General features: G+C 50.2%; 1 protein-coding gene across 3 annotated transcripts in view; it reads right to left on the minus strand.

Moving 5' to 3' along the window:
* The window catches only part of PRAG1 (PEAK1 related, kinase-activating pseudokinase 1), a 54,853-nt gene extending 27,973 nt beyond the window's left edge, over positions 1-26,880 (minus strand). Inside the window, exons 1-3 of one of the 3 annotated variants that reach the window (XM_066380263.1) lie at positions 26,621-26,880; positions 21,793-22,173; positions 17,713-19,526 (exon numbers count right to left, since the gene is read on the minus strand). In XM_066380263.1, coding sequence (XP_066236360.1) covers positions 17,713-19,526; positions 21,793-22,122 — 2,144 coding nt within the window. In that variant the 5' untranslated portion in view covers positions 22,123-22,173; positions 26,621-26,880. Of the gene's footprint in view, positions 1-17,712; positions 19,527-21,792; positions 22,272-26,620 lie in introns of all 3 variants that reach the window. The other 2 variants (XM_066380261.1, XM_066380262.1) reach the window with 2 other exon arrangements.
* Positions 26,881-27,084: the final 204 nt, after the last annotated feature.

Raw genomic sequence — 27,084 nt, forward strand, 5'->3', positions numbered from 1 at the left:
GCCACCGTCCTGGATCAACTCAGGTATGCGGAGGTGACAGAAACACACAGTCCAGGTTTCCTTTGACAATCTCGCTTTCAGTACCGCCCCCTCCCCCACGGTTTATACATTAGAACACATGCCTAGATTTCTTGTTTGGCAAAAAATGATGCCCAGTTTGGTTAATATGCTACTACTCTCCCTTGTAAATTCTTCATTCCAATAGGGGGAGTCTCTCATTGCCCCTAAAGCACGCTGGGTCCCTCTCCCCTCCCGAAGCTGACTCAAAGGAAACATTTCTCTCTCCCCTTCAAACCACTTCCATTCTCAAGACCCAGCCCCAGGATCCCTTCCAAACCATTTCAGCCTTCTGACTACCGAACGGAGCCCGATTCACATCTCTGAGCATTGGGTTATAATCCTGGGCAGATGATGCTAATTGTCTCATGTGGAATTATATACACTGTCTGAGGAGCTGTGTCACGGTCAGGACATGCTGGAACACAGAGTCATTATTAAATGCTTCTTGAGTAAGTTTATCTGCCTCTGTTTCAGTAACTTATTGGCATCTGGGAGGACAAATGTTTCCTTTAAGAAAAAAATTATACTTGCCCAGCAGAACTTGCAAAAGGTAGGAACACTGAGCAAACCACAACCCTCAGGAAGGCTGGATTCAATAGCTGGACCTTTCTCATATCTATAACCTACAATAGTCCCAGAATATCCTGAATTTGCACAAAGCTCGTGGCTATTGCATTGTTGTTGTTTTCTGGGACACGGGATGAAGAAGGCAGCTCACTAAGCTGGGAAGGTTTTCATTGCTTTTATCTTTGGTGCTCTTGGATGAAAATGCTAAGGGAATTATTTAGCAAGTGTCTAAGTGCCACTTGAAAGGACTAATGAGTCAGGTCTGCTCTGGGGGCATGTTTTCCCCACTGATCTATCAGCATGTGCAAAGATAGGAAGTCGGTTTCATCGTTGGTCATCTGACCTACAGGGTGCAGGCCTATCAATTTGCATTTTCAGTTAATGCACTAGTGACTGCAGCGCTGTAAAGCCGAAGAGCCCTTTGGCTCAGCCTGAAGATGAATACACTCTGCATTCAGTGGAAACCATTTAAAAACAGGACTACAGCCATACTTATTTTTAAAGATAGAAAGATGCACACATATTTAGGTTACTAGTTGGTTTTGGTCAAAGATAAAAATGCTTATATTAGTCAAATAGAAATTTGCAGTCATATGCCTGACAGATATACTTTGGTATTGAGAGATACCATTTTTAAACAATGACCTTTCTGGTCTCAGAAAATCAGCGTTGCTCATTTGTGGCCCCAGCCTGCATGGTTATGTTCTTTCCTTCAGCAGCTCTGGGTTGCCCAGGGCAGGAGAGTGGACAGCAGATGGTCAGGGTTACCTGGCATGGAGCGGTTTCAGCTAAGGCTGAGGACAGGGAGAGCCAGCTGCTGAGGAGTCGGTAAGACAGTGCAGAACCCCCGGCAGCTGGCTCCCATCACCCCATCCACTACACTCACATCTCCAGCACAATCGCTTAAGAAACGTGAGTTCCCAACTCCTGGCCTGTAAAGTCGAGGAAGCTCTTTCATCTGTTCACACAAGGGGCAGATGGGAAGAGATGAAAAGAAAGAGATGAATCACAAATGGAGGTAAAGACAGAGCAGCTGCAGTCCACAGAGGGGCACCTCCCGCTAGCTGCCTAGCCCAGGGCCAGTCCTGTGTGGGAGGCCCCTCCGAAGAACAGCCATGCAAGCACTTGAATAACATCCCAGATGGATTTCAAGTCACCTAGGAAGCCCACGGATGTGCTGGTTAACAGTGTGAGCACTGAGGCTCTGCCAGGGTGTGGGTCCTGGCTCCACTGCTTGAACCGGCTGTGTGCCTTGGAAAAGGCTCTTAATCTCTCTGTGCTTCGGTTTCCCGTCTATCAAATGTGGACCACAATAACACTTATCTCATAAGGCTGATAGAAAAGTTCGTTGACTTAATATTTAACAAGCATTACAAACAGCACCAGGTACATAGATAGTGTTAAGTTATATAGAAAAATAAACGAGGATGGGTGGATGGGTAGGTGCGTGGGTGGATGGATAGATGGATGGATGGATGGATGGATGGATGGATGGATGGATGGATGAACGGATGGTTGGTCAAATGGAAAGAAAGAGAGATAAACAGAAACAGAACCACAGAAAGGCAGAGACAGAGAGAAGACTTCTGCAGCTTCCAATAAACCCATAATTTTCTTGCTTCCTGGATAGAAGCACAAAATAGTAGATGGGCTAGAGATTCCATCTTTTCCTGATACCTCTACTTTCATGATATCTTTAAAGCAACTCAAAGAAAAATGTGAACCAAGGCGATGCTTTGATCACATGCATTATTCTAAAATAACTAGGAAGAGTCGATATGTCTCTCAACCAGATTGCACTTTGAAGCTACATATACAAGAACTTGATCATTTTCTGTGCAGCTCCAGATTCTGGGGCTGATACACTCCTCAGATGACCAGGTTGCTTAGATCCAGTATATAACAATTTAGAAACAGGAGAACCTCTTTTATATTGGCTTGCCTCCCCCCACATAAAAAGAGCCTCCCATGGTTCTCTGAGTTGTGACAGCTGCTCCAGCCCCCACCCTCTCCGCCGACACACAGAGGACTCTGGGATTGACTAGAGCAGACCGAAACCGTGGAGTTGTTCTTCACCCCCGGGGGACGTGCTGCTGTTCTAGTCCTGAGCAAACCGAAACAGTGGAGTTGCTCTTCACCCCCGGGGGACGTGCTGCTGTTCCAGTCCTGAGCAGACCGAAACCGTGGAGTTGTTCTTCACCCCCGGGGGATGTGCTGCTGTTCCAGTCCTGAGCAGACCGAAACAGTGGAGTTGTTCTTCACCCCCGGGGGACGTGCTGCTGTTCCAGTCCTGAGCAGACCAACAGTGGAGTTGTTCTTCACCCCCGGGGGACGCGCTGCTGTTCCAGTCCTGAGTAGACCGAAACAGTGGAGTTGTTCTTCACCCCCGGGGGACGCGCTGCTGTTCCAGTCCTGAGTAGACCGAAACAGTGGAGTTGTTCTTCACCCCCGGGGGACGTGCTGCTGTTCTAGTCCTGAGTAGACCGAAACCGTGGAGTTGTTCTTCACCCCCGGGGGACGTGCTGCTGTTCTAGTCCTGAGTAGACCGAAACAGTGGAGTTGCTCTTCACCCCCAGGGGACGTGCTGCTGTTCTAGTCCTGAGTAGACTGAAACAGTGGAGTTGCTCTTCACCACCGGGGGACGTGCTGCTGTTCTAGTCCTGAGTAGACCGAAACAGTGGAGTTGCTCTTCACCCCCGGGGGACGCGCTGCTGTTCTAGTCCTGAGCAGACCAACAGTGGAGTTGTTCTTCACCCCCGGGGGACGTGCTGCTGTTCTAGTCCTGAGTAGACCAACAGTGGAGTTGCTCTTCACCCCCGGGGGACGTGCTGCTGTTCTAGTCCTGAGTAGACCGAAACCGTGGAGTTGCTCTTCACCCCCGGGGGACGTGCTGCTGTTCTAGTCCTGAGTAGACCGAAACAGTGGAGTTGCTCTTCACCACCGGGGGGACGTGCTGCTGTTCTAGTCCTGAGTAGACCGACAGTGGAGTTGCTCTTCACCCCCGGGGGACGCGCTGCTGTTCTAGTCCTGACCTATTCTTGTTGGAATCCGTCCACCAAGATGATCTGTGCCTTACCACATCTTTTTGTTTTCAGACTATTGGTTTTGGCAACCGCGCTTTGGGAATCATCTCTCTCTCCTTCTCTTGATTCAGCAAATGCTTCAAGCTCACCTTGTTGACCTAGATCTTGAGCGCAACTATTTGGCTTCAGAAACACATGCTTACTTACATTATACTTCAGGGGTCCCCAAACTACGGCCCGCGGGCCACATGCGGCCCCCTGAGGCCATTTATCCGGCCCCTGCCGCACTTCTGGAAGGGCACCTCTTTCACTGGTGGTCAGTGAGAGGAGCATAGTTCCCATTGAAATACTGGTCAGTTTGTTGATTTAAATTTACTTGTTCTTTATTTTAAATATTGTATTTGTTCCCGTTTTGTTTTTTTACTTTAAAATAAGATATGTGCAGTGTGCATAGGAATTTGTTCATAGTTTTTTTTTTATAGTCCGGCCCTCCAATGGTCTGAGGGACAGTGAACTGGCCCCCTGTGTAAAAAGTTTGGGGACCCCTGTTATACTTCATTTCCACCCTCCCGGCCTGGGAGATCCAGGCTAGTCGTAACAAAGTTACTAGGATGATCTGCTTCTCCACTCCCGCTCTGGTCCCGCCTGTTGCCCAGTAACACTGAGGTCCCCTCCCCACTCCCCGGCTAGTTTTCCAGCGCCGTCCTCCCTGCTCCTCAGCAGCTCCCTCTCCCTCTCCTGAGTCTTGGTTGAAACCTCCCCACCCTACACAAGGGCTCTGGTCACCCAAATCCAACATGGGCGGGTGTTCCCACACCACCGATTCTTCCACACCAGCTGGGTGTCTTACCATTCACCTCCGTTCTGACGCTATCTATGCAGAGACAGCATTAGATCCCGCAGGTGCGGGCCTTAGTCCCCCAAGACTGCCCTCTACTGCGGATGCCAAACTCAAGTCTAGGTTGTCACCTGTGCTTCTGGTTGATCAACTCTATAGGCTGGAGGTTCCAAAAAGCCCCTCCTTGAGTTCAATTACTGTGCTAGAGTGGCTTTCAGAACTCAGAGAAACGATTTTCTTAGGAGGATAGATCTCAGGAACAGCCCGATGGAAGAGGGCAGAGGGCAAGGCATGGGGGCAGGGTGCGGGCCTCCCACGCCCTCTCCGAGTTGTGTCCCCCTCGCTGTACTGCCACCTGTTCACCAACCTGGAAGCTCTCCCAACCCTGGCCTTCCGGGTCCGCAGGGAGTCTCCGTCACACAGGCATGGCTGAGTAATCATCGACCACTGGCAAAGGCCTTGGCCTCTAGTCCTCCTCCCCTCCAGGAGGGGCGTGGGGTGGGCTGAAAGTGTCCTCCTCCCCTCCAGGAGGGGTGCGGGGTGGGCTGAAAGTGTCCTCCTCCTCTCCAGGAGGGGTGCGGGGTGGCCTGAAAGTGTCCTCCTCCCCTCCAGGAGGGGTGCGGGGTGGCCTGAAAGTGTCCTCCTCCCCTCCAGGAGGGGCGTGGGGTGGCCTGAAAGTGTCCTCCTCCCCTCCAGGAGGGGTATGAGGTGGACTGAAAGTGTCCTCCTCCCCTCCAGGAGGGGTGCGGGGTGGCCTGAAAGTGTCCTCCTCCCCTCCAGGAGGGGTGCGGGGTGGCCTGAAAGTGTCCTCCTCCCCTCCAGGAGGGGTATGAGGTGGCCTGAAAGTGTCCTCCTCCCCTCCAGGAGGGGTGCGGGGTGGACTGAATGTGTCCTCCTCCCCTCCAGGAGGGGCGTGGGGTGGGCTGAAAGTGTCCTCCTCCCCTCCAGGAGGGGTGCGGGGTGGGCTGAATGTGTCCTCCTCCCCTCCAGGAGGGGTGTGGGGTGGGCTGAATGTGTCCTCCTCCCCTCCAGGAGGGGCGTGGGGTGGACTGAAAGTGTCCTCCTCCCCTCCAGGAGGGGTGTGGGGTGGGCTGAATGTGTCCTCCTCCCCTCCAGGAGGGGCGTGGGTGGACTGAAAGTTCACCTCTCATCACAGTGGCTGCTTCCCCAGGCAACCCGTTCCTTTTGCAGGTGGGTTCCCCAAAATCACCTCCTGAGCATAATAAAAGACATCTTCATGGCTCTTGGGAAATTCAGCACTTAGGAAATTCTAATCGTTTTAGGATTTCTGTGCTAGAACTAGGGAGGAAGACCGACTATGTATTTCTTATTATAAAGCACAGTATCACCCTGGTAACTCCAAACACCTTCCATCTTCACTCTTACAGCAGGCAGTCCAGAGCTTCTCTAGGAAAGGACCCACCATGCAGCCTGGGGCCACGGTTAATCAGGCTTCCCCTCTTCAGGTAGCTCTCGGTGCTCCCTGGCCTCCCTTGCACTTGGCCTGCCCACGGTTAATCATGCTTCCCCTCTTCTGGTAGCTCTCGGGGCTCCCTGGCCACCCTTGCACTTGGCCTGCCCACGGTTAATCACGTTTCCCCTCTTCAGGTAGCTCTCGGGGCTCCCTAGCCTCCCTTGCACTTGACCTGCCCACGGTTAATACGCTTCCCCTCTTCAGGTAGCTCTCGGGGCTCCCTAGCCTCCCTTGCACTTGACCTGCCCACGGTTAATCACGCTTCCCCTCTTCAGGTAGCTCTCGGGGCTCCCTGGCCTCCCTTGCACTTGACCTGCCCACAGTTAATCACGCTTCCCCTCTTCAGGTAGCTCTCGGGGCTCCCTGGCCACCCTTGCACTTGACCTGCCCACGGTTAATACGCTTCCCCTCTTCAGGTAGCTCTCGGGGTTCCCTGGCCACGCTTGCACTTGACCTGCCATTTTCCAAAGCCGCTATTCCAAACAGCCATCACTTTTCTTGAAGTTCTTAATTCTTGCCTCTCTCAAGAAAATCCTCTAACTCTCCATTTTTCACAGTCTCTCTTCATATTCTTTACTTTAAGTGCAGAGAGGTGAGATAACCATGTGTCCCAATTACCTACACACTTTCAGGTTAACTTGCATTTTTAAAATTTTTCTCTTCCTCCCCACCTCCAATCCTTGACTCGGCCCACTTCCCGCTCCCAGGCGCTTACACTATATTTCCTTGAAGACATCCCTTGGATCTATCTTTCAAAAGTATGTAGTGTTAGTATGTGTGTTTTAAATTTATATTGATTATTACACTGTGTTACATACAGATCTTGTTCTGTTTCTTAGTTTATTTCACACAATACCAGTTTAAGGCCCATGATGTTTCTGCATGTGCATCTAGTCCATAGTTCCTGATGGCTATTAAGTATTTCATTTTATATTCACTACCTTTTACTTCTCTGTTTCCCTAGAGATGGACGCTTGGGTTTGCCCCAGCTACCCGTTTCAAACAGTGTTGTAATAATCTTCATCGTATGTGTCCCCTTCTTGACCTGTGTGTGTGTTTCTCTGAGGTTTACAGTCAGGAATAAAGATTGTGGGGCACAGTGTAGTCCAGGGGTTCCCAAACTTTTTACACAGGGGGCCAGTTCACTGACCCTCAGACCGTTGGAGGGCCGGACTATAAAAAAAACTATGAACAAATCCCTATGCACACTGCACATATCTTATTTTAAAGTAAAAAAAAAACAAAAACGGGAACAAATACAATATTTAAAATAAAGAACAAGTAAATATAAATCAACAAACTGACCAGTATTTCAATGGGAACTATGCTCCTCTCACTGACTACCAATGAAAGAGGTGCCCCTTCCAGAAGTGCGGCGGGGGCCGGATAAATGGCCTCAGGGGGCCACATGTGGCCCGCGGGCCGTAGTTTGGGGACCCTTGGTGTAGTCTAATACCTAATTTTACTTGGCAATGTATTATATATTGGCTCCGCCTACACTAAGTCCTCAGTGATTAAATGACTGCCAAGACCAAGAAAGTTTTAGGCTCTGAGCTGTGCAAAGAACGTCTTTCACTGCTTTTGTCTGCTGTTGTAGGAAACATGGACAAGCACTGAAAGTAGGATGGGAAGCAGAAGGTTCCGGGGCTGGATTCAGGAGTCACTCTACAGATAATTCCTCTGCTTCGAGTTTTGGAGGGGACATGAATACAGAGAAGGCATTTTGAGAGATTTGGGAGGGAGGTCACCAGGTAAACATAACAAATCATAAAAACTTGGTTTCCTACTTTCTCCTAGGAAGACCCGCCTTGTCCCCAAGTCTATAAAAATAATGGCCTAACTTCACCGGTCAAGACATACTAGGTCAGGGGTCGGGAACCTTTTTGGCTAAGAGAGCCATGAACGCCACATATTTTAAAATGTAATTCCGCGAGAGCCATATAACAACTTGTGTACATTACACATTATCCAATAAAAATTTGGTGGTGTCCCAGAGGACAGCTGTGATTGGTTCCAGCCACCTGCAACCATGAACATGAGCACTAGGAAATAAATGGATTGTAATATGTGAGAATGTTTCATATTTTTAACGTTATTATTATTTTTTATTAAAGATTTGTCTGCGAGCCAGATGCAGCCATCAAAAGAGCCACATCTGGCTCGCAAGCCATTGGTTCCTGACCCCTGTAACTACGTATTATGAAAAGAGTAGTTTTGTTTTTATTTTTAAAATTTATATTATAATACGTAATTTCTATTATCAAACTACTACTCTAAAAGATTCTGACAAACCTCCAGCCCCTACCTCCTCACCCTCCAATCCGGGACATAGAAAGTCAGTGGTACAAGCCAACGTCAGTAAGGCTGAGTGAACACACATTATTTAACAAGATTTAAGGACCGAAAAAGTACATTTAAGTCAATAAAAGTAAAGAGAAATAAGAGTTAAAATAATGGATGATAGGTTTCATGGTCACTGTTATTTACTAAAATACTGAATTCCAAAACTTCATGAGCTAGTCATAATCACCCATTAAAATTCATGAAGTATTCATAATTACTCATTAAGAGGAAACATTTTGGCATTACAGTCCGAAATCTGAAGCTGTAATCAAAAAGAATGAACACCTTCTGCCAAACATTTGGTTTAGGGCCACCTGGCCAGGCCACCCCAACCAGGTATGGAGCTCTTAAATAAGTATAGGGCGCAGTTACTGAGCACCAATGATTCTGCCTTATAGATGGTAAATTTCAGAGTTTAAACCTGGGTTGGCAAATAGCCAGCACACATCTGCACTCCCTTCTCGCATAACCTGAAGCCTGCTGGTTGATGACAAGCTTTCCTGCAGGGTGGACACATGGCCTCCTTGTGCTCCACGTGGAGCCCCAGACTGCCACTCCAACTGGTCGGACTTGGTGTGGAGGATGCCACCTAACTGCCCTCATGGTTCAAAAACGAGCAATCATGAAATCCTGCTTCCACCTGCACGTATGAATCAGAACGATTTAAGGGACCACCCATTATGCCTAATTTTAAAATTCCGAAACCCCTTCTTTCTTTAAAGTCTCGTTACTTATTAATATGTCAATTTGTCTCAGCTATTCTTGCATTTACCCAATGTAGTTGTATTTTTGTTCGTCTGACTGTTGTATGGAGCTTCTGAAGAGCAGGTGCCATTCTGCAGGGCTTTCTAGAGCTCAGGCCCATATAATGGCAACGCAGCCAGTTACCTGCCTGGGTGTCAGGCCTTAGTTTTTATATAGAACGTGCGTTAGTGGGCATGAAATGTCTAAGAACCAAACTACCAGGAAGTCAGGGAGGTCATTTGATAGTGATAGATACTAAAATTAACCGGAGAGTAAAATATCTGAGTAAAAAGGAAAGGATTTTTCCTCTAGTACTCTTTGATCAGCAAGTTCCCCTTCTCCCCCAAAGAAGAACGTGAGTCCGCCCGTTAGAGAAGCACAGAGAATGAGCTTTCCAGGGCATCAGACAGAAGCTAACTGGAGCAGGGAATTTTACCGAGTTGTATGGAAACAGCACAAACACCCTTAATGTCCAACATTTTCAAGGATCTGTCCAAAAGTCAATAAAGACATATGGAATAATTTCAGCCCAGAGGATGAAGACTCTGGTCTTAAACTCTAAACGTCACCACCTGCAGAAAGGGCTGTTGACTATTCTTTGTAGTTGGCCTATCAACCCTGATAGAAAGAAATGCAAATCCTTTCGTGAGCGCGTTACAGATTCCAAAACCGCAACAAATCTTTAGTGACACGAAGCGAATTTTTTACCAGTCGGTGAGTTCCACACCCAAAAAGTAGGCTTGCCATTCCAGGAACAAAGTCCCTCTGATCACTTGAGGACAAAAGGGGCTTGATCATACGGCCCAGGTGTGTGTTTTACAACCTGCCTCAGAAAGCACAGAAAATCTACTCTCAGAGAAGCAAAACCACACCCTGGAATTTCTTGCAATTCACTGGTAGGGGGAAAGTCCTTAGGTGATTATACCTGAAAGGAACATTCTGTGGCAAGAAAGGGCTGGCTCCACTCACCTGCTCAGCTTAAAAAAAAAAAAAATGAGAGAGTGAGAGAGAGCCAAGAAAGAGAGCCCAGCAACAAAGGTGAAATGTACGATCATTGGGGAGTAATTAATCCATGAAAGGATGCATTGTGCCCACAAGGCCTTTACCCACCTTGAAGCATTAATAATTATTAACCTTGGTTTCTGTCACTGAAGGTGACAATGTTCTTTTGAGCAAGTCTAGCAACATAATTATAATGGGGTGTCCAGTAAAAACTTTGTAGTTCACGCTGACCTCTTTTTTCTAATGTATCAATCCTTCATTAAATACCTACTGTATCCCAGACACCGTACTAAGGTATCCTGTAGGAAAGTAAGAAAAGTATGAGACATGGTCCCTGCACACCAAGGAATTTACAAACGCTTTAGGAGACACAGACGTGGATCCAGTTTCACACGGTGCAAGGCACGCTGGGTTCCCTGCCAGAACAGAGGCCTGAACACAGCACCGGCACCGTCAGGAGGCTGGGTTTCAGAGAGATACTCTGATCCGAGTACTTAAAGTAACCGCTCCTTTCTCCAGCATTCTTTGATGTGCAAAGCACAGGACTGGGTGCTTTTGGAGGAACTGAAATGAACAGGGAGTGGTCTCTGCCTACAAGTTCCCTTTAGCCAATATTCCTTGAACATCTATTTTGTGCCAGGCACCAAACAAGATATCATAGACGTACAGATGACTAAGCATGCTCTTTATCTTTAAGGAGCATCTGGCATTTTTTTTTCTTTAATCCATGGTTATTTTTATGCGTGTACTAAGCTTGATCTCGATCTCGGATCAGGTCAGTAGACAGACAGTGAAGGAAGGACTTCTCCTGGGCACCAGGCTGAGTTCACCCTGCACTACTGATCAGAAGAACACAGCATGTGGCACAATCCAGATGCTCTGAGAGATAGTCTCCTCACAGGGAAGCCAAGCAGGGGTGAGCTTCGGGCGCTCATATCGCATACCTGCTGATCTAATCGTGTCAGCGCAGCCCTATCGGGCCTTAAAGGGAAGTCACTGGTTTTTTAACACCCTGCCAAGGCATAAAAGAAAGTGAGGAATTAGTAGAAAGTGAGGAAAAGAAGTTGATGAATTAAAGAAGCTCTAATCTGTAGCCTTAGCCACGGATGCATGCTCAAAAATGGGGAGAATGCCATGTATAGTTTATAGATACTACTAGTCAACTCTGATTTTTTTTTAAAAAAATGACAGAATAGAAAGATAGGAATCAATTTTAATTCTCAGCACTATGGCATCATCAGATGTCCAGGGGTTTTTTAGACTCTTTCCACAAGCCCATGGGAAGAGGCCAAGTATTAATTTGCCCCTGGCGCAGAACAGAACATAAACTTGCATTGCTGATACATGCGCTTTGTTCTGTTTGCCAAACTCCGTGAAAGGGGAAGGGGGAGAATTATGCCCCTGAAGCACGCACAGTATTCATTCTCTCCTGGACCAACTGGGCCTCCTCCGACTAAATTCAGTTCTGTCAAAAAAGTTAAGCGTCGTCAGGGAGGGCTTTCTAATGCGAAGCGTGATTTTCAGACTGCCACAAGAAAAATCCCATTATGCATCAAGACTATGAGGTTTCCTTGTAAACTGCTGCAGGCCCTCTGTAATCCATGCACTGCCACAAAAGGAGCCACAGAGTTGAGAGAGAGAAAAAAAAAAGCAGCATTTGGAGCTTTAATCAGATTGGACACGGGGTCTCGAAGGCCAACGCCCATCTCAGTCGCTCTGTTTCCTGCCAGGGCTCACACCGGGAGGCCATGTCCGTGAGACACCACACCGGGTTGGTCAGCACAGGGGCCACTTCCGGGGACAGAAAGCAGCTGCAGCTGGGACACTGCCACCACCTGTCTGTTGAGAAGCAATGTGGAAGGGAGAGAGGAAAATTAAGAGGGACCCAAAGCCCAAGGGCAGATTCCATCTCTGCTGTGCAGGATCCCCACAGAGGGGGAGAGCGTAGGTGAGCCGTGGGCGAACATGATCATTCACACGAGTGACAACCGCAAAGCAAAGTCATCCCTCGCTTTCCTGGTGGAACTCTTCTTTCTTTGGCTCGGCCTCACTGGGGCCAGACTGTCAGGAAACCACAGCCGTGCGGCCTTGTCTCATTTCTCGTTCACCTGTCCCCGGCAGTTCCCCCTCCGAGGTCGGGCCTATCTTCCTGATTTGGGGTTTTTGCTCTAATCAGACGATTCTCCTGCAACTGACCTTGTCGCTCAAAAGCCATAAGTTATTTAGAAACAGGTTGGCATCTGCGAAGAATAAAAGGCAGAAATAAACTTGATTCTTTTGCATTTTAATTATTTCCCTCGGCTCTCCTGCTCTCATTAAATTGCCTTAAGTCTTGAACGTGACATTTAAACTAACAAGTCTGCACTTCTTTCCTGTGCGTTCTGGTTTCCTAACCAGCAGTACTCGTCTCTCCGCACCTTCTAACTCTGCCTGAAATTGGGACGGGGAGACCCAGAGACTCGGTGGGGTCCTTCACTCTGAGGAGGTACGAGCCCGTGTCTGCAGGAGGTGGCCTGGCAAGCAGCATGGAAGGAAGGACCCAGGCTCTCCCTCACCTGCCCAGGAGCAGGGCTGGGCACAGGCTTCAACGCCTCTAAAACTAAGGCACTGTGAGCACATCCAATGGGCGTTGAAAGCCTTTGTCTTCCATGGCATTGCAGTAAGAGGTTCCTCAGGACCCCAGTGGGAGTTTACTGAGGACAGTATCTCAGACAGACAGATAAGCGACTGCCAAACATTCAAAACAAGACCACAGGAAAGCCAAGTCGTTCTCAACATCACTTTTTTTTTTCTTTGAAATCAGAGTCAGTTTTGTAGAACAGGACCACAGGCAAACCCCAAATCATTCTCTGTTCTTTCATAATGGCCCTAGAGAGCAGTTGGATCTCAGTAAGTGTAAGTAACTCTGCCCTGCATCAAACAACCCCTTTCCCCAGAGCTCTGAGTGACCATAATACACATCAGGAGATTCACTAGCTTTGTCGCAGGGGAAGCTGATGCTTAGAAACAGAACCCATTTAACAGATGGCCCAAGTGAAGACGTGAAGTTAACCTTATGTGTTGTCCAAAGACCTTCCAACATTTTTCCACCTTGGAAAACTTTCATAAGTAATCTAAACATAAAGACAAGTAAATTAAGTAACTGTAAGTTGAATTAAAAAGTTTTTAGGTGAACTTTTTAAATAGTTCCCCCAAAATCTTTTGGTAAGTTGAAACTTTAAAGTTTTGCTAAGGTTAAGCTAAATAACAGAAATTAATTAAATATCTAGATGATTGAAATAATGAGTCATTAATTACTGAACATAAGGTTTTCCACTGTGGCTTCCTTTTACAGAGGAACTAAAGCTATTTGGACCTATTATTAGTAAACATATTTTGTGCCACGCTGAGAAATTTTCTATGAGAAAGCGTATGTTTCTAAAAATTATAAAAAAGTATTTGTAAGTCTACTGAGCCACAGAATGCTAATGGAAAAAAAAGTTTACAATGATTTACTTCTTAGTTTTCACTAGAAATGAAAGGTTTTTGAGGATAAAGTATTTGTATATATGTAATTAAAACTACTAGGAATAAATAGGAAGACAAGTTTGTATGCAGGAAAGTAAGATACGGGTTTTTGGTAAACCTATTCTTCTTGATAATAAAAGAGCTAAGTTTTGCTCAGAACTATGTAAGCTTTTATATTTGCCTGTAAAATTTTAACTGTCACTTTGGTGTTGAATGAATAACTGAGTATTATTCACATTAACCTCTGATCTTACTTGACTAAATGTTTTTAAAACCTTTTGCTATTTTTAACAAACTTCCCCCAAACAAATTCTAAATGAAGTCTTTCTGACCTTGAATAACTTGGATTTTCTAGAAGGCTCCTGGAATATCTCAAAAGATTTTTTTCTCTCTCATCGTAAAAAGAAAAATGTTAAACTCATTAGGCTTATCTGATATGTTAAAATACATGGGAAGTATTGTCAAATAAAAAGTAATACTCAACTTTCTTTATGTTGTATTAGGATAAGTATAAGTATAAGAAATTGTATGAAATTCCTATAGTGTAGTATGCTCTGGTATAATATTATAAAATGTTACACACTATAGGAATGACCAAATTTCCTTGTCAAGTCTATTATAATAAACTCGTATCAGATCTTTAACAGTGGGTATTTTCAAATCTTTTGTCACTTATAGTCATGTTTTTACTCTGGTGGTTTACTGAAGTGTTCCTAAAAAGTGCTTTATTTTCAAGGAGATTCATAGAAAGGACTTATGACAAGTGCAGATTTCTAATGACTTTGAAATCACGGAGCAGAGCTAGGTTAAAATTTCCAGAATTTAAAAAAAGAAAATAAACACCAAGCCTGACCAGGTGGTGGCACAGTGGATAGAGTGTCGGCCAGGGATGCTGAGGACTCAGGTTCGAAACCCTGAGGTCGCCAGCTTGAGTGTGGGATCATAGACATGACCCCATGGTTGCTGGCTTGAGCCCAAAGGTTGCTGGCATGAAGTCCAAGGTCGCTGGCTTGAACCCAAGGTCGCTGGCTTGAGCAAGGGGTCACTGGCTCAGCTGAAGAACCCCCCCCCCTCGCCCCGTCAAGGCACATATGAAAAGCAATCAATGAACAACGAAAGTGCTGCAACTATGAGTTGATGCTTCCCATCTCTCTCCCTTCCTGTCTGTCTCTCACTAAAAAGATAAATAAATAAATAAATATAAAGATAAAAATAAAACCGGGATTCAAAAAAAGCAGGATTATATGGAACTGAATTTTATCCAAACGCTGCACTGAAAAGAGAAGCGGCTGACACTGTTGAGGACTGCTTCTGCCCAAGGTGCCGGATCAAACCTTCCTATTCAGCTAGAAATGAAACCCTTCCTTCTTTTCTGTCTTTTCTTTACTCTGGCACTGGCCAAAGGGAAGCTAGTGCCATCACCTGTATCTCCCAGCCCACTGCTGAGGTGGATAACCTCTGGAACTCAGAAAAACACTTACTTCAGGCTAGGAGAAACCTACCTGACTCCTAGCATGAACGGGCAAATGCAACAATTCCTGCAAATGAATTCATTAACAATGCCACCTCGGTGGAAGAGGTTTGTGCCCGACAGGGCTTACCTTAAGAACATGTGAGCCTGAAGTTGTAACCTGTGAATACCAGAGAGATTCAGCAAAAATAAATAAAGAAATGAAAAAGATCAACGAAAGTTTCGAGAACTACTACAGAGTAGTAGCTGTGAGTGGCGTTGATGCCTTAAGTTTTTATCACATCTCTCACACTGAGAATTTGGTCAAAAGGGAGGAATTGTTAAAAAAAAAAAAAAAAGGTCCAAAATGGAGTCATTTTTGGTAAGACCCACCAAGACTTAATACCTAATCTAATTGTAAGTTTAGCCTCTCCCAAGAATCAATTTGGCATTTGTGGTCAACCTTAGTGAGGCAATCTGCCTCCCCCAAGGAAGGGTGATTTTGTCTGATCTTTTAACTCCTTTGTCTCAGCCTGTTTCTGCCTATAAAGGCATTCCATTGATACCATTCCCTGTTTGTTAGATGGGATGCTGCCTGATTCATGAATTATCTCATAAAGCCAATTAGATCGTTAACTTTACTTGGCTCAATTTTTGTTCTTTAACACATTGCAATGGTGACAAGGGTTTTGTCAAGCTCTTCAATTCTTTTTTTTTTTTTTTTTTTACAGAGACAGAAAGAGTCAGAGAGAGAGGGACAGATGGACAGACAGGAACGGAAAGAGATGAGAAGCATCAATCATTAGTTTTTTGTTGTGACACCTTAGTTCATTGATTGCTTTCTCATATGTGCCTTGACCGTGGGCCTTCAGCAGACCGAGTGACCCCTTGCTCGAGCCAGCGACCTTGGGTCCAAGCTGGTGAGCTTTGCTCAAACCAGATGAGCCCGCGCTCAAGCTGGTGACCTCGGGGTCTTGAACCTGGGTCCTCTGCATCCCAGTCCGACGCTCTATCCACTGCGCCACCGCCTGATCAGGCAAACCCTTTGATTCTTAAACGAGAACCTTTTAGTTCCTTCTCCAAAGCTCTGGTGGTGTTTCTGGGACTGGGCGAGGCTGGTTCTCTAGAGGTGTGGGTGTCCCGGCCACAGGCAGCAGCTTCTGCCCACATAGTAAGTAACCTCTGCATCGAAGCCTGCTCATCTCACGTGAGCCTTTCAATCAGTGGTGTTAGAAAAGTACTATTACTGTCACCCTGTTTTAGAGAACAGTTACTTGGAGGCTCAGTCATGGCGAGTGGCTTGTTCAAGATCCTTCAGCCTGTGGCGGAGATAAATGCAATATGAACTTGATTGCTGATGCGACAGCCTGTGCTTCTCCTCTGCCCGGGGCTGAGGCAGACAGGTTACACCCATGTTTTCCTCTCACTCCCCCTGCCTGCTAGTGTGCCCTCCGTGTTTCGGAACCGACTCTGGAGCCGGACTGCCCGGGACAGCTGCGTGACCTGGGCATCTTACTTCAGCTCTATCTGTTTTGTCATCTGTAAATTGGGTGGTAATTCCTACCTCCTAGGGCTGTTCTGAGGATCAAATGAGTTAATACATCAACTCCCAGACCCCAGAGAGTGCCACGGACTTGGGAGCTCCTCTTAGCTGCTGAACCCCTCATTCATTTAGGGAGTTAAAACTGAAACCAAAGAGAGTCACTGATCCCCTGAGGACCTGGAGGATGTCTACCTCGCATGGCGGGTGGCCGAGGCAACAACAGCAGAACAGAGCAGCGGTCGCGAAAAAAGTCCACGGTAGAGCGCCTCCCAGCCTCTGATACCTTCTTGTTCTAAGTCAGGTGTCACAGCGGCTTCTCTCTGTGGTCAAGCCCCTGCTTCTGACGCCAACCCAGAGGCACGTGGGCTGAAACAGACCCACTGGCAATGACAGGGCTGGAGAACGTGCAGAAAGGCTCTCTCTAAAGGTCCTTCTAAAAGGAGACACAGCAGCTTTCTCCTTTTCCTGAGAGGAGTCGGATTTGCTTTCATAGAAGGGATGTTATTTCCCCCGGAATTTAAATTCCGTGAACAACTCAGGACCTTACAAAACGCATTTATTTGTCTTGGGCCTTGGGAAGGTACTTTGAAGTGGCAGGAGCTAACAGCAAAGCCACGGAGAAAGCTGTGAGTTTCAGCACACCAAAAACAAAACTACATCTTGTTTTTTCTTTAAAAAACCACATATGAAGGCTACTACCCATGTGCAGAGCCTCCTAGACTTCTGCTTTTGGCCCCCGGACCTCACCCCCACCGGGGTGAGCATTCCTGCCGCGCCCAGGCAGCACTGCCCCTTGGCCTTCTCCAAATTCTGGAGCGTAGCCGCCTTCTTTGCATGCTTCACTAAACAAAGAATTTCAGGCTCTTGAAAAAGCCTGGTGAAGGTGTTTCAGAGAGATAGGGAAGAAAAGAAGACCAGAGAAGAAAATGACGGGCACCAGGAAAGAGTGACAGCTCGACTCCAAAGGGCCAACCCCAAGCAGGGCACTGCTGGTCGGTCCGTCTGGCGCCCACAAACAGGAGCCGCAGCTCCCAGAAAGACCCGAGGGCCGGGCAGAGCCTGGGCCGGGGGCTGTCAGGGCAGGTGGGAAAGGTGTCGGGAAGAGCCCTCCGTCCTGCCTGCTGGGCGAGCCCCGAGACACACGCAGACATTCGCACTCACCTTGACTTTGGAGGTGGCGGAGGAGGTGAGAAGGCCTCAATCCCATTTCTGTCCTTGGGAAACTCGAAGGCAAAAGAGGCCGATTTGCTCATCCCGGCCCCAGCTTTGTCGCTCTGCCCAGAGGAGCCGTCGGCCGGGCAGAGACGGTGCCAGGTGGAGGAGCCGGGGGAGTCCGTGGGGCCGTGTTCTGTCTCTCGTCCCCAGCCTTGACTCGGAAAGTCCTGCTCCACCTCCTCCTCGATCGGGCACTGATGGCTCCAGGCCCCAGTCTGGTACCGGGGCCGCCGCTGGTCCAAGGCTGAGGCAGCAGTGGCAGATGGGGGACACTTGACAGAGTCCCGGTGGGCGACCCCGTTGGCCCGGCAGGAAGAAGCCGGGTCAGGGGGGCACCGGGCTGGAGGCTGGGGCCCAGGGCCGCCCCCCGAGCTCCCTTCGCTGAGGTCGGACAGCGTGGAGGCGGACGGGGACACCGGGGACCCTCCCGGGCTACTCCTGGACAGCTTGGGAGGGATGGCAGGCCTCCCGTGGGGGACGCTCTCACTGGCAGTGTGACGACCGCCTTCCCTGGAGCCCGGCCCTGGCCCGGCTGCAGTCTCCTGGGCACCCGCGTCCGCGTCCTGGCTCACAGGCTGGCGTGGCCACTGCACGCCCACGGCGGAGTCCGGGCTGCTCAGGTAGATGGTCCGGTGGTCCTCTTTGGGGTGGGCTGCCATGACGGTGATAGTGGCCGCCACCTGGGGGGCCATGTCTGGGCCTTCCCTGTCCCGGCCCCAGCCGGAGGCTGTTTTCTGAGCCCAGGTGTTAGCGGTCCGTACCTGGCCGTGGCCGTGGCCCTGGCCGGGGGCCACTGCCGCCTGCTCTGCCTTGGCCTGTGGCCTGGAAGGCACTGGAACCACTTTCTTCCTCTTGGTGCTCTCGGCATAGATGGGTTCGGGCTGCACCGCCTCCCTGGGGTGGGCTGGGGGCTGGGGCTCCCCAGGGGGCCCCAGGCACCGGCTAGCGGCCCCCACCTGGCAGCCGGAGTCCTGCGGCTTTGCCGGCACGGGCTCCTTCGTGAGGGCGCAGTAGTCGTTCTCCGGGGCCGGGGCGAAGGGGCTGCTGGCGCCGCTGCTGGCGCTGTCGCTGGAGAGGCCGTCGGAGGAGCTGGCGGCCTCCGCCGGAAGAGACAGCTTCTGGGGGCCCAGGCTGGACAGGACCTCTGCGGGGCCCTGGCCGCGGCACTCCCTGCGGAAGCCCTCGGCCGGCCCCCCACACACTCCCGGCTCCCAGCAGGTCGGGGAGCAGTACCCTCCGCCAGACCTGCGCGGGGGGCCCTTGGCCTGTGCGGCGTCCTTGGCAGCGGGGCTCCCGGGGCAACAGTCCAGGATGGAGCAATACTCTCCCCCTTCACTGTCCCCGGAGGGAGAGCACCTTTGATCGCTGTCATCCTCTGAGGGCAGGGACTCCCGCAGGGGCTGTGGGGAGGGGTAGAGCCCAGGGCCCCTGTGACAGCCAGCTGTCATCCCTCCGAAGGCAGCTAGCTTCTGGCGGAAGCTCTCCTGAGTGGTGGGTGGCTCTTGGTAGGGCAGCTTGGACCTGTCTTCTCGCCCAGCCTTCTCTTCGGGGAGGCTCAGCGGGGGGACGGCGGTGCCATGGTCCCCACGCGCCTCGGGGCTGTGCAGGCCCACCAGGGCGCAGCGAGGGTGGCTGTCTGCGGGGACTGGGACAGGGGGCCCGGCCGGCTTCGGGACGCCGCGGAAGCTGCTCAGATAAACCATCGGCAGGTCTTCCTGCTTCGGGAGGGGCAGCTTGCTGGGGGGCCGTCTCCACATGACCTACACAGCCCCAAGGTGAAAAGATTTACATTAGACCTTGTCAGGGGAAAAAAAGGGAGAGAGGAAAAGTGAGAGGGAAGCACCATGACAACACAAACTGTCCCCGTGCTGCAAGGCGAAGGCTGGGCAGCGCCCTGCCCTCTGATCACCTGCAGCCTTGTCTCAGACGGGACCTGCCCTTGCCACCCTCCTCTGTCATTCTTTCGGCTGAGGTCTGTGAAGTAGGGGGAAAATCACTCTAAAAAAAGAACATTTTGCCTTCTCCCTTGAAACTGCCAGATGACATAAGTTCTTCTATGGGCTTTGAAAATAGAGTTTGGGGTTTTGTTTAATTTTTGTTTTGGGTTTGTTAGTCTTTTGATAACCGTGTCATGGTACATTCTAGAAGCAACCAAAATCATAGGCTTTTAAGAACACCTTGGGAGAATGGCGGGCCGGGCAGGAGGGTGAGGGCTGCTTTGTGGCTGGACACGGCCAAAGAGCTGCTCTTCCTCCTGTTACCGGCAGTGACCTCAGCCTGGGTCTGCATAAGAGGCTGGAGCAGAGGGGCCACGAAACAGAGACGTGAAGTGGCCGTTCTCCTCACTGAAGTCCCTGTCCGTCCCTTCTCCCCTTCTAAACCTCCCCCGACCCCCACTTTCAGCAGCAGCATCAAAGTAGGCCCTGATGGGGCTCCTGTCCAAGATGATGCTGAACAGAGAGCGTCCCTGGCTTATGTCTGTGAAGACTGACCAGTGAGCGCTGAGTGGATGTAACCAGCTTACCAGAAAACGGAGCAGCCCTGAGCGGACCTGGAGCTTAGGGCAACCCTAAGAGATGCCTCTTCTCAACTGAGCCTCCCCTAACATAACATCGACCTCCGATTGCACATAAGCTCGCACACCCTTCCTGACCCACTCACTGTGACGGTCTGGGAAAACTAGCACAGGCAAACAGGTCCAAGAGGTCGCAAGCAGTTCTCAGACTGTGTCCCAGACGTACAGGTCCGAGATACGTCTGGAGGCAGCAGGCTCTCAGTGCGCTTTGAATAGTTATGCCTTTGTGAGCGTTACCTGTGGGATGAGCGGAATGGTCTACTCTCTGCAGGCGTCCCCAAACTACGGCCTGCGGGCCGCAATGCGGCCCCCTGAGGCCATTTATCCGGCCCCCACTGCACTTCTGGAAGGGGCACCTCTTTCATTGGTGGTCAGTGAGAGGACCACTGTATTTGGCAGCCCTCCAATGGTCTGAGGGACAGTGAACTGGCCCCCTGTGTAAAAAGTAACTGTTCCAGTTAGCGATCCTAAGTCAAAGCTGATAAAACCCAGGCTTCACAATGGGAAATATGAACACTGGCCAGGGATGGGATGATATTAAGGAATTACTGATAATACAGGTAAGTGCAATAATGGTACTGTGGTTATCAAAAAAAAATAATAAAATTTTTAAAAGACTTTATTATTTTTTTAAAAGATGTACCAAAATAATGAAATGACTGGGTTTGCTTTAAAATCCGGGGAAAGGGAGAGTGGTGGGGGAGGGGAGCAGAGATTAACATGACTGGTCATGAGTAGGTTGTTGACACATGCTAAAGCATGGTGGATACATGGAGTTCATCCCACAATATTGCTACTTGTATATGTATTTAAAAGTATTGATTAGCCTGACCAGGCGGTGGCGCAGTGGATGGAGTGTTGGATTGGGATGTGGAGGACCTAGGTTCGAGACCCCGAGGTCACCAGCTTGAGCGCGGGTTCATCTGGTTTAAGCAAGGCTCATCAGCTTGGACCCAAGGTCGCTGGCTCGAATAAGGGGTTACTCGGTCTGCTGAAGGCCCACGGTCAAGGCACATATGAGAAAGCAATCAATGAACAACTAAGGTGTCGCAACGAAAAACTAATGATTGATGCTTCTCATCTTTCTCCGTCCCTGTCTGTCTGTCCCTCTCTCTGACTCTCTTTCTGTGTCTGGAAAAAAAAAAGTATTGATTAGAAAACTTAAAAAACTTTTAAAAAAAGATTCATTTTGTGTGCCGTGATATTTATCCAAATAAATGATGAATACAGTCCCCAGACAAACTTTGAGGGAGTGGATTAATGGTCCTCGGTCTAAAGGAACAGATAGAAAGGATGGTGACAGTCAGGAAGGAGCGGGCTTGGGGCAAGCTGACAGGCAGCCACCCTGTGGGAGTCTTGCTCTAATAGGCCCTCCTGGCTGCCAGCCAGTCCCCAAGCGTTACAACAGGAGCAGCCCCTGTAAAAATACCACAGGGGTGACTCAGGCTCACCTGCGACATGTCAGCACTCAGGTTTGCCTCTGTCCACGCGTCGGAGGCATCGGAGTTCAGCATGGTGGGCTTCACGGCGATGGTGGGCTTGGAGTAGGGCGAGCCGTTCACACCTTCATCTTCCAGGCGGCAGTACTCAGGCCTGGGGGGCAGGCGAGGAGGAGGGGGCAGGCTGCCTGCTCTGGGCTGGGGACAGCCGGGCGACAGCGGGTGGTCACTCCGCAGGCAGAAGCAGTTCTTGCAGGACCCGGGCTTCCAGATGTGCTCCACAAAGTCAGTGCACGCAGACATTTTCAGGTTCTCGGGGTTCAGTCGGATGGTCTGGTGCATCTTGGGTGGTCAGCGCGCTCACGCATCCTGCACTGGGCTCTCCGGCGTGGCCTGGTGGGAGGCAGATGTGGGTCACAGAGCGGCTTCCTGGAAAGGAAGTACACTGGCCTGATCAGAGATCTTCCCACCGGAGGACAAGTGCATTGTCACTTTAGGGTCCGATTGTTTGGGGAGAAGTGAACAGGGGTTAGGAGGAGGGAAAAAAATAGCATTCTGTTTATTCCTAGGCCCACACCCATTGCCCATAAGGCTCTTAATCACTCTCTCATGGTGGGCCTTATCAGAAGCTATAAAAACTAAACACAACTCTATTACGGGAATAGAGAGCATAAAAGACATTTCAGTGTCTGAAAATCCTGGGAGGCTCGGGGGCGGCTGACAGGAGGAAATCATACAGATGAGAAGCCCGTTATCTCCTCCATGCAAACCATGCCACTGGGGCTCTAGAGCCTGGGACACTGCTCCACAGCAGCAATAACGAAGGAGTAGACAGCGAATAAAAACGGTGGCTTCCGGAGGATAAGCTCTCATCTCTAACCAAGAATTATGTGAGTGGGGAGGCAAGCCTGGGCCCCGAAACCAGCGCTGCCATCCCTACTTGAGACCAGGCAGAGGCGGAGGGGGTGAGAAAGGGGAGAGACCCACGGGGACCCTTGTCGGCAGGTCTGGCATCCTGGGAATTGACCTCCCTCCCCCTGCGTCGTATACATCGTTCAGTCGGCTGCTCAGTGAGGTCAGCTGCAGCTGCAGCCAAGGGGAGGACAGACAGAAACGCGGAAGCCCCACAGTGCTGTGCTCGACGGGTGGCAGGAGAGGGTACAGGCGAGGGAGGAGAGGGTCACACAGTAACTTTCCCAGTGACAGCCCTGGAGGTAAGGCAGTCCTCAGGCTGAAAGCTAGCTGCCTCTGACAGTAAAACTGAAAGCAGAGAGTCTGCGCCACAGAACCTAGTAAACTCACCCCTGGGGTGGAGCTCTAAGGGTCATTAACCAGTTAACCTGAATGACACCCAGCCTGGCAGCTTCATCCCCTTTTGGTAGATGGGAAAACAATGGCAACCACCACGGGAGCTAAGACCTGTCTATAGACACAGAGAGTCTGGCGGTTCTGGAAAGAGAAGCCAACTTTACAGGTAGCTCATCATCTCACCGTTTCACGGCTGGACCAGTGTTGTCTGACAGCTTTGCTGTGACAGGCATACAGGTATGCCACAAGAATTTAAAAAATATGCAATACCTGACTAGTCAGGGCACTGACCTCTTTTTCCCTTAGATTGAGGGGGAAAATGACAACAGTCAACACAACAGTAGCTGTCTGGTGTGAATTAATCAAAATTATACCTTTTTAAAAATTTTTTTGGGGGGTACTGCAGTATTTTAGTAATTAGTTTATGTGTGCCGTGAGATAAAAAAAAAAGGTTGAAAATCACTGGGTTAGACTGAAAGCTCTTTTTTCCTCGTTTAAATAAACTGACTTCCCTGTTAAGGAGACTGTTCATGAGAAAACAGTCTTTAAGAACCTCAAGTGAACAGATTCTCATCAAACAGGGAGGGTTTTGCCCTAGGGTTTGCTCACCATTTTCTTCCCATGAGAATTGGCTTTGAGGCTGGTGCTCTCTAAACTATCCACAGGACTAAGCAGGCAGAATGAACCAGCTATCCCAAAGATCATTCCAGAATCTTTGTGGAAAGTGCTAGCATTCTGATCTCCCACATTCACAGACAGGAGGGCTTACTCAACAAGTGCTGAAGCTAAATTTTCCCCCTTTCCAAGCTGACCTTGAAGCCACCGCATCTCTCCGCTAGATGAACAGTCTGAAATCAAAGACAAATATTTGCCTTTCAGCAACCGTAGTCAGGATCGCAGGCATCCCTCCCTTTGAGACGATTGCAGGCTAGGCTCTTCTCCCCAAGTACGCCCAAGTAACAGGTTCATCCCTTGCCAACTTGCCCAGAAGAGGTCACTAAGCTTCAACAAGCAGAGGAGGATAGCACGGATTTGGCTTTCTCCTATAATCTCAGGCTGCGGAGAGCCTGAGGTCTGCCACTAAGTTCTGGAAGAGGAGAGAAGTGGACGAAGCATTGTGGTGTTCAGTAGGGCCCGTGTCCACAGTGCTGTCCCGAGGTGGGGAGCGGGTTCTTTCTCGGGCGCTGATGAAGCCTGCCTCAAAGGGAAGGCCCCGAACCGCAGGCCGAGGCTCCGGAACCCCTCCGTGGGCTGGAGGAGGAGAGCTTGGAACCCAGCTCAGTGTGGGCTCCTCACATTCCTGCGGCCTCTCAGCCTCATGGACTCCTACCTGCTTTGTCAGAGCTACCACAGGTCTACAAAGAAGCAGTCTGAGGCGGCCACATCTCTCTCCGCAATAGGCAACCGAGAGCACAACCTTGTCACGGTTGTTTGCTGCCAGAGGTCTCTGTCCTTTGTAGACCGTGGCCCACTGCAGCCCTGGGACTCCTAGCTGGTTCTGGATTACCAACACGGGGGAAGCTCCCTTCAGAACCCCTTAGTTTATGAGCACTCTCTTCGCTCCAATCCAAGCTTCTGAAATTCCTGTCAATGGCCACAACTGTCACCAACACACCCACTCAGAGACGCAGAGGTTAACAAGGCCTGGGGCTTCTCACCATCCCTGACTCACTGAACCTTCTTAAAAACTTGTTTATCAGTTGCAGCAAACAATCTACCAGGTCAAGCTAGAAAAGATTCTTTTCCAGTTCTATCTGTCTAGAGAGGGCCTGGAAGGATCTCCATTTGTTGTAAAGTAAAGGACAGTGAAAGATTCAAGTGGCACTCACAAATGGAGAGCCACGCCTTGCCTGCCAGCTCTCCACACAGCCTGGGAATGGCACCTTCCCAGCCCACATTCCTTACCTCTGAGGGAGGCGGCCCCCAGAATTATGCAAATTCCCTCATTTCTGTGGGAGGCAGCAGTGTGAGACTAGAAAAAGATTTCAGCATTCCTTCTGATCCAAGTCATGATAAAAGATCTTTGCCTCTGCAAACTTGTGCACTAGACTTGTGGCTACAGTTTGCAAGACGGAAGCTGTCAGATGCATTCCCACCTCCTTCTAAAAAGAATACGAAGAATGAAGAATGCTGGCCAGACCCAGAGTCATAAAACTAACTATTTTGGCTCAGAATATTGCCCCTCAAACTTGCATCAAAAATCATTTATGCCTTATCCTGGAATGACAGAGTACCAGCAACCACTCCTCTACAAAATTTACGTATGTTACAATAAAATTAATGCAACGTAAGAAGAGGAAAATATGTATGGAAAGGGTCTGGTTTCCAACAATCCATTGGCAGGGGCTGCCGGGACAGAGAGGAGAAAGTGACAACCTTAACACACACACACACACACACACACACACACACACACACACACACACAGGAAGTCATGATATTCACCCAACTTTCTACATATTTTATTCTTTCCTCATCCATTGCGATGTAATCTAATCTCAGAAGTAATGTGTTCTTCTGGGTTAGACCCCCTACAGTCTGAACCAGTGAGAAGGATTCCTGAGTTCCACAAAATCCCAGAATAAGAAAATAACTGCAGAATTCCCCAGGCCTTCCTGTCCAATTTCCGTTTTAAAAAAGGAAAAGGCTGTTAACATCAGTTCAGGCCAGTGATCAGTAAGGTCGCCCGAACCTAACTCTGGACCAGACTCGTTGCAAAACGCCTCTCCCCTAGACCTTTGGGCTTTGCTATCCAATCGGCTCTCCAAAGCCATGTGCTTGCTGGCTCGGCTTTACCTGAGAGAATGATACGGTTACACAGTTGGCTGGCCTTGCCTCCATTCCCATTCACAGGACCCGAAAGTAGAGAGGTCCTATTTTGTGCGTGTCTGCCCCGGCTGGGAAGGGGTCAGCAGACGCAAAGGTTAAGAACGGCCCATGGCATGCCTTTCAGCAGCTCAGCTGTGGCTCAGGGGAAAAGCATCATCTCGGTTCCCCCGGAAACTCCGAGGCTGGCATCTAACGCGGTGCCGCTTAAGGGGGTACCTACGACCCTGGAGCCCCAAGCCATCCCCTCCGGGGTCCTGGTCCAGGCAGCCCGGGCAGCCTCTCGCTCTCCTCTCCTTGGACAAGACTGCGGCGGCGGAAAGGAGTCTCCACACCAGCAATCCCAGAGCTCTTCAGTCGTGCCCCAAACAGCAGCGGGACCAGCGAGACCCGCAGAAGAGTCGGTTCCCCACCCGGAACTCCAAGGAAAGTTTCCTCGTTTTCGTGAGCGCAATTTTCCAATGAATAGAAAACACCCCTCCGGCTCCCGTGTCTTCCAGGATCGGCGCCTCCACCTCGGGCACAAGCCCGGGCGCACGCGGTCCCGGCGCTCCACCCTCCCCAACGGCCGCCTGTCACCCCCGGGGACGCCGACGCGGGCTCGCCCGCCGGGCGCCCGCAGCGCAGCGCTCCTCTCCGCTCCCCTCTGCGGCCACGTTCGCCAGACAAAAAGAGGCCGAGTTTGGAGAAAGCGTCGTAGGCTCACCTCGGGGCCGCGCTCTCGCGGCCTCGCCGTCGGTCGCCGAGCTGCCAGCCGCCCCGCCGGGCGCCTCGGAGCATTGTTCGGAGAGAGTGCGCGCGCGGTGCGTGCCCGGCCGCGGGCGGGTGTCTTCTGCGGAGCCGGGCGGCCGGGTAGCAGCTGCGAGCGCGGCTCCGCCCCCTCCGCCTCCGGTGACGCCGCGCGCCGGGCCCGCCGCACCGCCTCGCTGCCCGCCGGCGCGTGCCCCTGGGTCCCGCACACCTCCGGCTCCCTCCCCCGCGGGCTCCGGCTCCGCGGCAGAGCCCTCCTAACTCGCCAAGCCCGGCCCCTCCTCCGGCTCCCGACCGTGAGGCTCCGCCCCAGACCTGGCGCCGCCTGACCCCTAGCCAAACCCCCATCTGCACCCCTCCTGGATGGCTCTGCCTGGTTCTGCAGGGCCAAGGTTCGGTGTTCGCAGCCCTCCCTGATGT

Source organism: Saccopteryx leptura, chromosome 4 (assembly GCF_036850995.1).
Source record: "Saccopteryx leptura isolate mSacLep1 chromosome 4, mSacLep1_pri_phased_curated, whole genome shotgun sequence".
Classification (NCBI taxonomy): Eukaryota; Metazoa; Chordata; class Mammalia; order Chiroptera; family Emballonuridae; genus Saccopteryx; species Saccopteryx leptura.